At 38.9% G+C, this 16045-nt stretch overlaps 2 protein-coding genes across 2 annotated transcripts; one reads left to right on the top strand and one right to left on the bottom strand.

Annotated features, from left to right (window-relative positions):
* Nucleotides 1–7352: 7352 nt before the first annotated feature.
* Nucleotides 7353–7817, top strand: LOC148693303 (uncharacterized). The gene has a single exon (XM_088680361.1). The coding sequence runs from the start codon at nucleotides 7353–7355 to the stop codon at nucleotides 7815–7817; it is 465 nt and encodes a 154-aa protein (XP_088536487.1).
* A 998-nt stretch (nucleotides 7818–8815) lies between these two features.
* LOC148693302 (nicotinamide adenine dinucleotide transporter 1, chloroplastic-like) lies at nucleotides 8816–11453 on the bottom strand. The gene is made up of 7 exons (XM_088680360.1): nucleotides 11339–11453; nucleotides 10938–11036; nucleotides 10598–10704; nucleotides 9426–9474; nucleotides 9177–9285; nucleotides 8933–9022; nucleotides 8816–8837 (listed from the first exon to the last, which is right to left on the bottom strand). Exons 1-7 carry the CDS (start codon nucleotides 11451–11453, stop codon nucleotides 8816–8818), a joined length of 591 nt encoding a protein of 196 aa, XP_088536486.1.
* Nucleotides 11454–16045: the final 4592 nt, after the last annotated feature.

Raw genomic sequence — 16045 nt, 5'->3', positions numbered from 1 at the left:
GGCCTTTGTTTCTTTGACCCGGTTCTTGCAACCTGTTTGCTGCTACTAGGCTTGCAGCCCAAATTCTATTTGAGGCCTAATCAACCCGTGTTTATCTAAGCCCACCTAGACCACGGTACAAATTTACTTAATCCACATGTGGGCTTTGGTCCATGATATTTAGGCCCTAAGCTTCAGAATTTGGGTTATGCAATTTTTTCACCCACATTTTAAATTTGGCCCTAAGTCCAAAAATAATTAATTCAATTATCATTATAGAACTGAAGTTCTATTTGCATATTTTCTTGTTGCATATTTCCACATATGTTTGTGTTTGTCTACAAGAACATATGAACTTGAAGTTCATAATTATTTCGAAACCTGAAGTTTCTAGAAACATGTCTTGTTTGAAAATCTAAAGTTTTCCTTCAAAACATCACCCATGAAAACCCGAAGTTTTTTCATGTAAATTTAAACCAATAAATGTCTATTAGAACCTGAATGTTCTACTCCTATGTGAATGGATTGGTTTTTTTTTTCTCCATTACACTAATGACATCTTGTCCATTTATTTTGTGATAGGAACATGTCGAATTTGAACAAACTCAACTTTAGCACTTTGGAGGTCTATAGAAGAAACCACCTCAAGTGGGTCCAAGATATGAAGCTCCACCTCACTGCAAAGAATTTGTGTCCCGCCATTAAAGATAAGAAGGACAACCTGGTTGGTGAAGCTAAGAAAGCCATTGCCACGATCTTCATCCGAAAACTTATCCACGAGTACTCTGAGTCGCTTTGGCTGATCGTTTTGACCACTAAAAGGATATTTTCTTGCTTGAAGCAAGACATGACTGGCAGCATTTGTGTTTCTAAGACTTTAAGTCTGTGAATGAATATAATTATGAAGTTTGTCGAATCTAATCACTTCTTAAGTTCTATAACGAGTCCTTGACCGAAAAGGATGTGAAACCCCACCTTCGTTATTAATTTGTCATTCCATATTGTCCTTGAAATTTTATAAAAGTTATAATTTGGTCCTTCATTTCTTACCCTATCCGGATCCACTTTTTGGATTCTCTCAAACCCTTCATCTTCTCACAGCTTGCCACATGGTAAGCACTGAATTCTCTCATCTTTTCTCCCCCGAGTCAACACTTCTCTTTCTCTCTCACTTTCAACATTTTCCCTCTCTCAGCTCAACTCTCCCTTCCTCTCACTCAAACCCTCTCTCTCGGACTTTCTTCCCAATCCACACATATTCATACCCTAGGGATACCCCGACGACGATACAGCATCATCACCACCCTCGAATACCTCCCTTCCCTCTCCCTAGCCTCGGTGGAGCTCGGCGAAGCTCAGAAGCCCAGGGAAAATCCCTCAGCGTACCCGCGACCTTTCAAGCAAGATCTGCCTGTCATCCCACAGTGAATCGAAGGTGAGAAAACTCCTCATCTCATCTCTAGCTTCCTTTTGGTACCCTTTGTGTAGCCTAGGGTGGAGTGTCGTCATCGACTGGAGCTAGGAAAGCTTCATCGTTCATTTCCCGTCGAGACCAGGCCATTGGGTTGGCTCATCCCAACCCAATTGAACCAATGCCCATTGGTCCATGTATAGGACTAAGGTCTTAGGCCCGTTAGTTGTTTTAACCCAGTAGCCCAACCCGTTTAGTTTTTAATTTTATTTATTTATTTTAAAAACCCAAAAGCCTTTAGGCCAAACTTCAAGCCCAAGCCCCTTTTAAACAACCCAGGGCTTTAAGCCCTTTTGAAACCTTGAACCCATACCTTTGGGCCATGAGAACCAGGGTCTTCGGCCCATTAACCCAAAACCCTAAACCCTTGGGCCTTAGAACCCAACCCAGTGGCCAAGCCCTCAGCCTAAACCGAACCCAAGCCCAATCTAGTTTGACTCGGTTTGACCGACCCGACTAGTTGACTTTGACTTTGATCGGCCAACGGTCAACGTTGACTTTTGATGTTTCGTCCAGAACCCTTCCTAGGATAATTTTGACGTTTTGGACCCGTTTTTTACGTCATTTTTCCCAAATTAAATCGTTTGAGTATAGTTTTGTTAATTGTACTCTTTATATGCTTAGGTGCAATTACAAGCGGCGATTTCATTATTCCTTTTCCGTACAGCTCATCTACAACAAAGTATATGTGAGTAAACCCCTTCTAAAATGCATGTTTTATTAGTAGAAATGCATACATGAAAAGTATGATTTATTGAATACATTTTGTGAATGTTTTATGAGAAATTGATTTTCATGCTATATTGAGCTTATTTTGGAATACTATATTTTCTATCGAACCCATGTTCTTGTAGGTTATCTGATGGATGACAATATACTTTTTGTAGCATGTTTTCATGCACTTCTTTATACTATAGATGATGGATGACTTTATACTATGAAGATGATTTTGAGATATATGTACCTATGTTTGGAAAGACTATGTTCAATGTTTTTCTGCGTATCTAGTGGTCACTATTCCGCCAGGGGTGAGGATCTGGTGCTGGCATATGGGCCGGGAGAAAAAATCCTTGGCTTCGGGTCGAGGGACATGGAGCTGGCAAGGGGCCTGAAGAAATAATCTCTGGCTTCGGGTCGAGAGACATAAAGCTGGCAATAGGCTGGGAGATATTATTATTTGATACCACTATTTAGCACACTATTTACGAGATATACTTTATGAGATGTTTTACGGCATGTTAGGGTTTCAGAAACCTATCACTTATTATGCTATTAGTTTTCATAAAACTTTTGATAACTGTTTTAGTATTTTATATATATATATATATATATATATATCAACTTGGTCCCCTCATGTTTGATCGTCGACGATGTATTAGAATATGCAGTAGTTATTGAAATCATGTTGAGCGATGACATTGAACGTTGTTCCATTGATGAATGTTAACGTAGAACCGATTAGTCAAACTAAAAACAAACAATCTAAGTCGAACTCGATTCGCTTGCGAAACGTAAGGTGTTTGGACCTGTAGCTCCTACTCTTCCATATGTGAAGCTCGTTGGCTACAAGTGGGTTTTCGTTTGGAAGCGTAATGAGAAGAACAAAATTGTGCGTTACAAAGCTCGGGTTGTTGCGCAAGGCTTCTCACAACACCCCGAGATTGACTATGACGAAACTTATTCACCTGTTATGGAAGTGATTACTTTTCACTACCTTATCAGTTTGGTAGTTTTCGAAAAACTAAGTATGCAACTGATGGACGTAGTAACTGCGTATCTCTATGGGGATCTTGATATGGAAATTTATATGAAAGTTCATGAATGACTTACATTGATTGGATCAAATATTTTCACACACTGGAACACGCTCTCAATTCGACTAATGTGTTCACTCTACACTTTGAAGTAATCTGGAAGAATGTGATATAACTGTCTGAGTGAGTATTTGACTAGTCAAGGATATGTGAACGACGAACTATGCCCTTGTGTGTTCATTAAGAAGTCACATTTTGATTTTACGATAGTTGCAATATATGTCGACGACATGAACCTTATCGAAACTCCTAAAGAACTCGCAATAATTGTCGTGCACTTGAAGTCAGAATTTGAGATGAAAGATCTAGGAAAGACTCGATACTATTTCAGTCTCGAGATATAGCACCATTTGGATGGAATCTTAGTACATCAATCGAACTACACCCAGGAGGTGTTGCGTCGTTTTAACGAGGATAAAGCGAAGCCTTCGAGTACTCCTATGGTCATTCAATCATTAGATGCCAAATGAGATCCCTTTCGTCCAAATGAGGATGATGAAAAGATTTTGGAGCATGAAGTTCCTTATCTAATTGTGATAGGCGCTTTATTGTACTTATCTCAATGCACTAAACTTGACATCTCATTCGCTGTTAATCTTTTAGCAATATACAATAATGCACCAACACGCAGTCACTAGACTGGTGTTAAAGACATTTTCCGCTACCTTAAGGGTACTATGGATTTGGCCTTGTTCTATCTTTGCAAATCCTCAAGTGATGCCGCACTTCCTTATCTCAAGTCGAGTTTTGCCTTGTTGGTTATCAGTCATCTCCTATGTGTGACTCATATTTGCATGGAAGTCGTGCTCTCCTGACGGTCTCATGGCAAAGATGATCAAGAAGGACGAGGACAACACCGCCTCACTCGAGTCTCAACGACCTCACGGAGAAGGAGATCGGTGCTATCTCTCGGGTTTGTTTCTTGATTTCAAGTTGCTTGTGGGGGATTCTAAGTAATTAAAAATAGGGATCCAGAGAAAGAATTTGTTTTTTTTTTCTAATGCATGCAATCACTGGGATTCTGATCAATTGGGTTTTGTCCCTACTCAGGTTTTTACCATAGCCATAAGGTTTTTTGTGAGACTTACTTTTTTATGCAAGTTCCTATCTTATTTAAGAATAATATGTTCCCATAATCAGTGCCAATGAGTCGACTTCCTTAACCTCTACATGATGCCGAATCTACTTGAGTATCTACACACTCAAGGGGGAGTGTTATAAACTTTTTATTTATGTATGATTGTGTAAATCTTAGATTTGATTTTATTCTAGTTATTCTTCACTATTAGGACTTGTATTCCTTGGACGAGAATGATTTCTTCTCTCTCTTATTACTATAAATAAAGGCACTGCGTAGGGGAAATAACACATTCCTCTACACAACCATATAAACGTATCTCTCTTTCTATATTATCTCTGTGCCGCCGGCTCCCCTTCCCTGTCAGTTAAATAAAGGCCACAACACTCTAAGCGGTATAGTGTAACACAAAATAAGAATCCATTGCTCATTGCAATATCGATACATGTGCTCTACAAACACCCATAATTTATTCAAGGGAGTTTTAACGAAACACTTATGGTACTATTCACTTTTAAAGAATAACCACATTTTTTACCTTTTCCTGGTACTATTCACTACAACTTTATTTGTCATTTTTCATTAAAACTAAAGTTTTTTTTGAACTTTTCATTAGTTTTCCTTTTTTTCAATACTCAATTACTGAAATAAATAGGTATTTTGTAGATGGTTAGTTTAGTGCTATATGTCACAAGATTGGCTAATAAATGTCATATTTTGACCTATATTACCTAATAAATATAGGTATTTTGACCAATTTAAATCGAGAGAGGATCCTCGTAGGATCCTCTTTGTGAGGATCCTGGAGATCCTCCAATCATATTCATTTATCGTACACGTGAGACTAGTTTTTGTCAGGTACTGTTTATATTCAATTTTAAATATAAAAAATTTCAATGGTTTTTTACTGCACGATATACGATGAATGGATATGATTGGAGGATCCCCAAAATCCTCATAAAGAGGATCCAGCAAGAATCCTCCTGGATTTAAATCAAGTAGTTGGTTAAGTTAAAATTTGATAATAATAAACTCCACTGATTTATTTCAATTTGGAATACTTAAGATTCATTTTACATTTATTAAAATAAACAATTAAATTAGTACCTGTTTATAATTACGAGTAATACCTATAACCACGCATTTAAATTTCATGTGTAAACGGTTATTCTCATAACCGCTTATTTGTTTAAACTGTTGATCATAACCATAATCATGAATTTTAAATGGGTGGGTAACTATTGTTACCCATACCCGTGGGTATTCTGTCCATCCCTAATCACATATGCCACTTAGTACTATAGTCTAGTGGTATTCCTTAGGGGTGGGTTCGGTTCATTTCGGTTTAGTTTTTGGTCGAAATCGTAAACCAAACCAAAATTACTGTTCGGTTTGGTTCGGTTTTTTTCGGTTTTAGGTTTTTTCAGTCCGGTTCGATTTTTTCCATGAATTTTTTTTTTTTTTTTTTTTTTTTTTTTTTTTTTTTTTTTTCAAATCTGGAGGTAGCCAAAGAAGAAAGAGCAAAGGAGGAATTGTTGCCATCTTGGTCTGTTAGAGAGCGAAATCCCAATAAGGAACCGGACTTGCTCTTCATTCTTCATCGATTTCAATTGGTTTTCTTTTCTTAACAAATCATCAAACAATAATTATAAAGAAATATGTTCTTGCTTTGTTCCCGAGCTCCCTCTTTTGCATTGGGAATAAAGATGGTGGATTGGGGGCAACTTCCTCTCCTTGCTGCCAAATTGAAAGATTATAATATGCAAAACCCCAACAAAATAATTAAAAGAAAAACCCATTTTAATTCAACAAAATCACAATATAAATCATACCCATTTTAATTCAACAAAATCACAATATAAATCATACTCATTTTGATTTGAAAATTACTTGTGAAAGATCGGAAAATCCGGATTAGAATCTTCCAATTTAGATGGGTTTCGATTCGAAGGGGGCGAGGGAAAATCATGGTTTGGAAGAAGGAATCTGTGAGGAGGACAGGAGAAGATTGGAGAGAAAGTGATTTGGAGGAAGAGAGGAATGAGAGAAAGACTGAGGAACAGAGGAAGCATAGACGAAGAAAGTAGCGGAGGGGAGAGAGAGAGTGTAGAAGAAAAGTGAAAACTGAAATGGAAGTCAGCTAGGGTTTGTAAACTCTAGAAATTTTATGAAGCATAAAGATTAGAATACCTATAAATAACTTAGTTGTACAATTATAGCAACAGAAAGCCAACAGCAAGCTGGTTTGAAGCAACTATCCGAACCTAGAGGGAAGGGATTCGAATCCTCAAGCCACTAGGTAATGCTCTTAAACAATTAAGCTACAAGCTTAGTATTCAAAACTGTATTTATAAAATATACGTTCTTTTCTTTTATGTCCAGTTAGTTAATGGCGTGATGAAGTTATTGAACTTAAGTGCAGCTTCTAACATCCTCTAATTTTCTGCCTTTATCCATTTACGCAATGGTAATCATTGCCAATTCTGTTTTGTAGGGGAACTTGAGACACAGCACTTCAGTTGTTTCTGGAAATTAGGAGAGATTCGAGTTTCTGGATTGATGGTGCATTTCATGTCGTGATTTGTACTTGTTTCCTCTTCCCCTGAATTAATCATTGGTTAATTTGTGGTTCTCACTGTGCACTGCATTTGTTTATTAGGTCAATCGAAAATCATGCCTTTATCGCCTGCCTGATTCAATGAGCATGAAGAGTGCTTTCCAGGGAGTGAATGGAACATGGTTTCTTCATGTAGACGCAAGACTTCTGTTAAGTGATTGCAATAGGCCATGTTTACACAAGTAGTGGCCTCAAAAGTTGGCGATCATTTGAATTCAGAGAGTTTTGTTACAAGCACGGCTGCTAATAGTAATACAAAAGGCAATTATAAGAGGTCGAGCAAAAAAATATTTCAACGTCACAGGCCTCTACTAGGAAAGCTCAGAAGACCTTTTTACTTTTCAAAGAAAAAGAAGAAAAGAAAGAAGACGTTTCCAGACTGTGCATTTGTGAATGAAGCCGGATCCACCTCGTAGTCATATCCATCTCCTCTTCTCTTCCGCTCAAGGCTCATCAGCCCCAATCCCGCAGGTGGATGCAGCTCTTGAAAAAATCTCTGCAAAAACTGATAACCCTGTTCTTTGCTCCCGCACCATCCTTCCCCTTGAATACAGTGCTGCCGACCCTACCAGCGCGCTTCAGATAGAGATTAAAGCATGCTTGAACCGCATGCAAGAGGCCCTCGCCCAGTTCAAGAAGCTGGATGGCCTTGCGTTAGATATGTCGACTGTCCAAGTATGCCACGAAGAATATGAATCTGCAGTAGATGACCTCAATGGTGCTACTGATGCCATTGTCGCACACGATGTCGGCACAATACAAACAAGGCTTAGCGGAGTAAATACCTTTTTGGGCACGTGTGATGATGCCGTCGCTAAGTCTTTGGGGGTTCAAGTTTCCCTTCAACTTCAAGGATGAGGATGTTGTTGCATTGCGTAAGTTGGCTAGCAATTGCATGGCCATCTCAATATTGCTCCATTAAAAAACCTTAATTGAGGGGGATGGAATATATGGGATGTCCTATTTTGAAAATTGTTAAATAGTTCAAATATATTATCATAAATTCAAAGGATTTTTGCTCCCAATATTAGATAACAATAACACTATTTCGTTACAAAATTGATAAAGAGTGACTTCACTGTTGTATATGAAACCGACCTGTACTAAATGAATGCGTCTAAGAACATACCCTTTAGTAGTTATTCGTCCATTTTCCTATAACTATCTCTCCTCTCAATATGAAGTGACACTCGAGGAGGAAAAAGAAGAGAAAGGAAGAATCAAAGTGAAATACGATTGTAGTCATAAAAATATGGGCAATTAGCAGAAATGGTCAATTTTTGACATTTGATTGCCAAAATGATTAGTGTTTATTATGTCTTCAATATATCATTATTATGCTGTTGTTTTATGTCATCTCACGACAAAAATGATCATTTCTACAACCAAAAGTCAAAAACTGATCATTCATGCTAATTGCCCTAAACATAAAAGGGAATCCATTTTTTTTTTTTTTTACTCTGGGCAATTTAGTCCATGGGAGGTGCGAGTAATAAACGGAACACGGTGCAGGTGCAATTCAACAAACGTTATTTTGTGTGCTTAGGGCGGGGTGTGTACTTAATGAAACGTACAAGCGTCAATTCCAAGGAGAAGTCAAAATTATGAGCACTTGGTACTAACAAGAACACAAGAAAAGAAGAAAGAAACAATGGGACTTGATGTCATGAGTACTCAAATCACATAAAACGCATCCCTACTGTAAAGTAGGCTAATTTCTCATCATCATCATCAGTGCTTTTCTTTTTTTTTTTTTTTTTATTTTTTTTTTTAGAACAATCCTCTCACTTTATCCTTTGAAAAAACAACTTCATCTACAAAGTCCACGAGGACGGCACGAGGCTACAAAAGTCAACTTACAAAGCAGGTACAAGACCACTATCAAACACAACATATCACCGATATCATCATCAATATAAATAATTAGATATACATTGGTTAATACAACTTATTAATCATATGGATTACCGAACCTGTACAAACCACGGATGCCTTCCTCATGAGCTATTCTCCTCAAAAGCGTACTCCTATATGGAACCACACCAGGTCTCATTCCCCGAGTCCGCATAAAAGAACAAGAAAAATGGGAATACTTAGAAAAACAACAGTGGCAGCTAAATCAGTAATTAATTTAATCCTGAAGCTGCTAGTATTGGTAACTCTAGAAAAAACAATATGCTCCTCAGTAAACACAACTACAATGAAATGAGACACACCTGAAGTCTAGTCTTGACAACCCAAAGCGGATTTGTAGCAATAGTTGTTGCAGCTCTTGCACCGGAAGCCGCTAGCATGTTAGCCCCAATTGAAAGATGGTGATTCTCGTCTATATATGCAACAATGCCAAACACACACACCCACACACACTCAAAAACAAGATATAGAAGGATGGTGAATTTACCTAAAAAGAGAAATATGGTTAAAATCTAAGTAATCCATCTAAAAAGTATATGGTCATGAACTAACCATCAGGGCAAAGGAAGTTCTCGAGCTGGTCATAAATTGTGAAATAAACCTGCAAAAGGTTACAATATTTCGTTATTCATTTATTTATTTTGAAGTTCCTAGGTAAGAAGGCAGGGGAAGTTCATTAGAAACAAAGACAATACTTGTGGTGAGAAAAATATATCATACGTAACAAAACCTCAATTATCAGAAAGTTGAGTTATGGATTTAACCAAATCATTTTAATTAGTCCAAGTTGATTTCCCTAAGACTATTAGTTTTTTCTGTTAATAAATTTCCATATACTTTACTAGTTTAGATAACTGGATTTCAGGTACTCAAGGATAAAGTATGATTTCACATTTACTTTCCAAATATTTTAAATTTTAAGCATTCTTTTCAATCCATAACAAGTATTAAACTCTTAACTTCTTAAATTTTTCAACATTAGGTGCAAGCATTTTAAACTAAGAAGCACATCCAATTCCTTTAGAAGTTTAGATCCACATATCCAACATTCCAATATTTTTCTCACAGACATTTATACAGGATTAGGAAGGTACACCTTTTGGTGGTGTTGATACTTGGTTGTAAGTGACTACACGCAATTTATAAAATGAGTCATGAAAACAGAAAAATCCAAACCTCCTTTCTACTTATGAGTTATTGCATTGCTATTACAAGCTATACTCTTCAATTCCTCTCTTCTAGCCTAGCAATTAGAAACCCTAGCCCCTTTTGTTTTATCAAACCAGGAAAAGAGGGGTAAAATTAAATTACAGAATTATAACTTGACTTTATTTGTTTTTGGAATAGCAATCAGACCCCATCCTCTGAAAAAACACATCGCGACACGACCCTTCCTGTATCAGAACCGTATAACGACCTTGCCTCTACGTATTGGTGTCGTATCCAAAAGTCAAAGGGCTAAAATTCAATGGATACTCTAAATGCTTACATATCCGGCCATATCGTGTGTGTATCCCTATTGGATACCAAAATCTGGTGTGTACGCGAAACATAGGTAGGAGGGAAAAGACTATTGTAGTAAGTCGTCAAGTAATGCCCAAGTTTATGTAAGCTTATCAATACCAACAAGAAATTTGTTTCCTACACGTCAATTTTTAACCGTCCTCCACAATTTGCTAACCAGCAATGGCAAGAAGCAAGAAGTAGGAACTATCAAGACTTACCGCCCAGTTAGGAAGTAACGCTAGCACAATGGGAGAGAACACACGGTACATGCCACGCAACCCTTCCTTGTGAAATATTTGTTCCAAACCACCAACTATGAGACTCCCTAATGACGTGAAAACGTAAATCACTCACCATATAAACATCAAAAACTCCCATGACCATGAGACTCCTAAAAAAAAAAGGTAACTGTTAGAATGTTTGAAATAAAAGATAAATGTAAAGGAGAAGGCAGGCTAGAAAAAAGCCATCGGGTACTTGTGTAACGCTAAGGTGAGCTACAAGACAAAATAAAGTGAAACATGTCGGTGTCTTGGAGTGGAAAGTCAAAATGCATACCTTTAACATTCGCAGCATTACCGAGTGTTGGAAGCCCGTGAACTTGAAGCCTGGTTTTGATAACATCTAAGGGACACACAAAGGTTGCAGCAATAATCCCTGCCCAAGCCCAATTCAAACATCAATAGCTAAGAATAGAAGAATTCGAAGACTCACATCCAAACCACAACCAACAGCCATTATAATTAATGAAACATATATGGATATGTGTGTGTAGGGAATCAATACATCATTCACTGTGATCCTAAAACTGACTGCTAGTGCTCTAATTGAGTAAAAATGGACTTCCAATTCGCAATCAGAATCCTAAATAAAATCAAATTAAAATTACCCAGGCTGCCAGGCAATTAGGATCCAATTGCAGCCAAACCAAACCAAATGATAAATAAATAATGACATACCGGCGGCGGCACCAGCTCCTGCATTGCAAACAAGACATTTAGGACTACGGGCATGAGGCAATCTCCAACCGAAAGGTCCAGAGGGCCAGAGGGCCGAAAATAGTTTGAAAACCATCTCCAACCGAGGGCTAGGCTAGAGGGCTCGTGAAATCTGAGAGGGCCCCACAGAATCTGAAAGGGTCAAATGGTTGGAGGGCTGTCGGTTTTAACCGACAGAATGATTTGAATTTTTTTTTTTTTACATTTTTATTATTATTTTTTATTTACGAAATTTTTCCTATAACTTCTATTTTTCATTTTTTTTTTAAATTCTATTTTTTTCCTATAACTTTAATTTTACAAAATTTGTAGTTTTTAACAACATTTAACAAATTATTAAAAACATTTCTAGTTTTTCATATTTGTTAAAAAAAACATTTAACAACATGAAACTTAAACAACATTTAAGTTGTAGTTTTTAAATAATAAACTATGTTTGGTCATATGGCCCTCGGTTGGAGACAGTTTTTTGTGATAGGGCTAAAACGAGCCCTCTGGCCCTTTGACCCTTGGTTGGAGACGGAGGCAAATATGGCCCTGTACTGTTCATTAAAATATTAATATCTTGAAGGGCTAGAGGGCTAAAACGAGCACTCTGGCCAGCCATCGGTTGGAGATGGCCTAAGTATCGACCGGCAGCCATGGCTAAATTCCGTAAAATAACCGGAATTCTCAGCGGAAGTCAGGATTGAAGAGGAGTCTTCCCTGGAGAGGAAGATCAGCAATGAGAACCATAGTGGCATGGCCAGAGGTGAATCGAGCTCTGTGAGCGGGCGAGCCAGCCAGCCAGCTAGCGACGAGTTATGAGAGGCTTCGGCTTGGCTTCGTTTTCTCCATCACCATTCACCAAAGCCTATCAGGAGGACTTGGCCGGACGAGTCGCCACAAATGAGTCCCAGTTGTCTAATATCTTAAAATGGTAAATCTCTATTTACTACCTCATGTTTCATAGTTTTCAATATTTAGTACATCAAATTTTTTTTGTCCCAGAGTCATACCTAAAGTGTAAATTTTGGGACAATCTTATACATCCGTTAGTCAAACTGTTAACTCTACCATTAACTGATGACATAGCGCTCATGTGGACAATAACTGGACTCCATGTGTCATTAAAGAGTCCACATGGAATTTAAAATTTTAAAAAAAAAAATTCGCCCAAATTTAAAATATTAAAATAATTAATTAAAAAAAAACGCCCTTCGTCTTCCCCACACCCGACATCCCTCCACAACTCCACCCCGTTCGTCTTCCCGTCATCACTTACTCAATTAGCCTTCCATCCGTCAATGTGAAGCTTCCTTAGCAGCTTGCAGCGTTCAGCGACGGAGACTAATCCTACATTGGTCCACTCAGGGCTCTTGACCAAGTGCAGAATCTCCAAATCCAAGCAATTAGAGATGGCTGCCAGGTGGATCTTAACCATGGAGGTCACTTGCTCGTTAATTTTGACGACCCAGTCATCAGAGACCTTCTCGAGTAGGCGGAGAAAAGAGACCTCGTAAGGGCGGAAGTGTATCTGAGGAAGAAAACGAGGAAACCTAATGCGACGAAATGGGTGGAGATAGAAGATGCAGCCATGGATGAAGTGGGTTGGAGCTGAATCTGGGTGGGTATTGAGCAATGGGGTTTCTAAGGCTCGGGGAAGATGCACATTTACAATTAAAGGTGAATTTCTTTGGTTTTTTTAAGGGTTTAGAAGTGGAAGAAAGCAGTGGAGGAGGGTAAAGAATATGGAGGGTTCACAGCAACGACGAGTACTGAGAGGTGGACGATGGCGAGGGGTTGTTGATGAATCTCAAGTCGTTGTGCTTGAAAATGGGTTCTGGAGGTTCGTGACGGCGAAGAAGAAGGAATTGGAGGCTCTGAGGTTGCAGATGCCTCTAGCTTTGGGCGATTGTGTCGATCCGGCAAAGTTCATACTAGAGGCGATATCAGAGGTGTTTTTGGTGGACAATAGAGTGGAGAGGAGTGATAGGGGTGTGCAAAGGAGAGGGGTTGCAGAGGAAAGAATGGGAGGGAGGGGGTTAAGGTGAGGTAAAAGACGGTTTATGTGTTTTTTTTTTTTTTTTTAATTTTTAAATTTCACGTGGACCCTTTAATGACACGTGGCGTTAAGTCATTGTCCACATAGGCGCCACATCATTAGTTAACGGCAGAGTTAACAATTTGACTAACAGATGTATGAGACTGTCCCAAAATTACACTTTAGGTAAGACTCTAGGATGAAAAAAATTTGATGTACTAAATGTTGAAAACCATGAAACATGAGGGTAGTAAACAGAGATTTACCCTATCTTATATACTACTACTGAGAGCATCTCAACGTTGTCGTAAAATATCTTGGGAATATATCGACAAAAATAAAAATAAAAAATTTTGACATCACTATTTGTGACAGCCCGTTCCGAAAATTTTAAAACGTACGCGTGAAAAGACGATTTTGCCCCTAGTGTGAATTTTCGTTGTGTGGTATGTTTTTGGGCTTGGTGTGGCTGGTTGTGGACCACACACAATTCCACACACTCACCCTCACCATGTATGCCCTGCACTCCCCCTGTCCCGAGCCTTCTCTCTCCCATTTTCCCCCTCCATGTGTACGGACACACTCCAAAACCACCCAAAACTTCACAGATCGAAGAAACAAAGTACATATCCATGCTCGTGAGGTCCATTGGAGTCCAACCATACCCATTTCAGGTAAGGATACCTTCATTTTCACGTCGAACTCGAGATACCCGATTTTTGGTACTGTTCATGCACACGTAAATTCTTATGTTTTTGGGAATTTCAATCTTGTAGGAAGCTTGGTGAGGTCCTTAGGAGGCTCGGGGTGGTTCGTTTGAAGGTTTTGGACGTCGGGATCACGAGTTTCGAGGTTGGCCGGAGTTGGGGGTATTTTCCCAGCGAGATTTCGTGGATTTTAGCACTTGAAAGTGGTATGATTTTGTTCCGCTCATTGTAAGCTTCAATTTGGTACCAATTTTGTGAAATTTGGTTGAAAAACGAAGAAGATATCACGATTTGAAATTTTCCCGATTTTCCGGCGCCAGCGACGGCGCCGGAGCCTCGCCGGAGAAGACAACGGAATATTCCGTTAGTTTGGACAGAATATTCCTAACGCCGTTGACGGAATCCGTTAAAGTTAACGGAATATTCCTGACGGCATCAACTGACGCCGTCAGCGTGCCAGGCACGTGCCTGCGCGTGCGGCGATGAAAATTTTTTCTAAAAATATTGGGATGTTCCTGAGGTTGAGTAGATCACGTTGGTGTATTCATACACCCCATTTGAGCATTGTATGAGAAGTTATTTCTTAAGTTTGGTTATGTGCTTTAAAGTTAACGTTTTTATAGTTGTTTCGCATATAGGCGATACCTATCCCGAGGACAAGCGTGGTCACTCGAGGTATGGGGGTTACGACCCTTCCACATACCAGTGAGTGGGCTTTTGGTTTTCCGTATATACCTATATACTTATATTTTTCCCATAAAGTGATTTAAAACGTTATTCGTTATATGCCATATACTATATTGTCGTTTGTTATGCATGGTTAGTTACGTTTATATATGTGTGTATGGGTGTTGCGGACGCACAGGTAAGTGCCAGGTAAGTGTAATTCATGTTTACATTCAGTAGGGATTTGAGATACATAGAGAGCTCATAACCTGCACCCTCGGTGTTAGTGCTCCTGCCCAGAGTTGGGCACAGTCCTTCACGTGATGTTCACCTCCCGCACCACACGCTCATCTTGGATCCAAGTTAGGTGCACAGTCCTGTCGTACAGACCACTTTAGGTGGTTCCGACTCGTAAGTGACCCGCGATTATTCGCCCAGCCTTCACGTGATCGTAGCACTTAAGCGTATATATATGTTACACCCAAGCTTGTCGTACAGACCACTTTAGGTGGTTCCGACTCGTGTGCAGGTCTAGTTAGTGAGATGGAGATTCGAGCTCTAGATTCAGCCGTACAGGTCATGTTAGGTGACTCCGGCTGACAGATTATATGATATTGATGCGATATTACCTGAGCACTTGCATTTTACTTTGAGGTTTTGGCATATCATATTCCTGAGCATGACTTATATATTTATATATTCTATTTTCTGGGAAGTATACAGGTTTTACGGCGAGGGGTTAGAACTTATTTATTAAATGGTTTTCGAAAAGCTTTGTTTTTGCCCACTCACGCTTTTGTTTTGCGCCCCTCCAGGTTCTAGTTGGCTAGCACGTTTGGTGGTTTCCCTGAGGATTTCCCCGGCATATCTAACAGACGATCACCAGTGTAGGACCACCTTCGGGTGTGCTTTTGTTGCGTTGTTTTCTCCTGGACTGCATTAGGCTTTCATGCTCTGAACTTAGTGTCGCACTTACGCTTGCACTTGTGGTTATTACCTTGTGTAAAGCTAGTTTTTATTTATTTGTACTATTTATTATTATTATTTCATTTGCTTCCGCACTGTGCACATGGTTACGTCACTTCCACGTGATGGCCAGCATGCCCTGATCTCGATCGGGGTGTGTCACTATTTCTCTTCATTTGTAAGTAATGGCTCCATTATTGCGTTTTGTAATGCATATATCATGATCAATTATTGCAACAACTGGATTAAATTTTTTTATCTCAATCTCATTCATTAGATTGTTATTTGTCTTTTTATCCTCTTACT

The sequence above is a fragment of the Pyrus communis genome, chromosome 11 (genome assembly GCF_041283825.1).
Source record: "Pyrus communis isolate YQ-2024b chromosome 11, ASM4128382v1, whole genome shotgun sequence".
Classification (NCBI taxonomy): Eukaryota; Viridiplantae; Streptophyta; class Magnoliopsida; order Rosales; family Rosaceae; genus Pyrus; species Pyrus communis.
Note: the sequence above shows the minus strand (reverse complement) of the source record. Positions and strands in the feature narration are given on the sequence as shown.

Coding starts and splice junctions, on each gene's coding strand:
- LOC148693303 (XM_088680361.1), top strand. CDS start 7,353: ATGAAGCCGGATCCACCTCGTAGTCATATCCATCTCCTCTTCTCTTCC.
- LOC148693302 (XM_088680360.1), bottom strand. CDS start 11,453: ATGGTTTTCAAACTATTTTCGGCCCTCTGGCCCTCTGGACCTTTCGGT. Junction 9,286..9,425: donor GAACTTCCTTTGCCCTGATG/GTTAGTTCATGA, acceptor TTGCATATATAG/ACGAGAATCACCATCTTTCA. Junction 8,838..8,932: donor GGCATCCGTGGTTTGTACAG/GTTCGGTAATCC, acceptor TGTGTTTGATAG/TGGTCTTGTACCTGCTTTGT.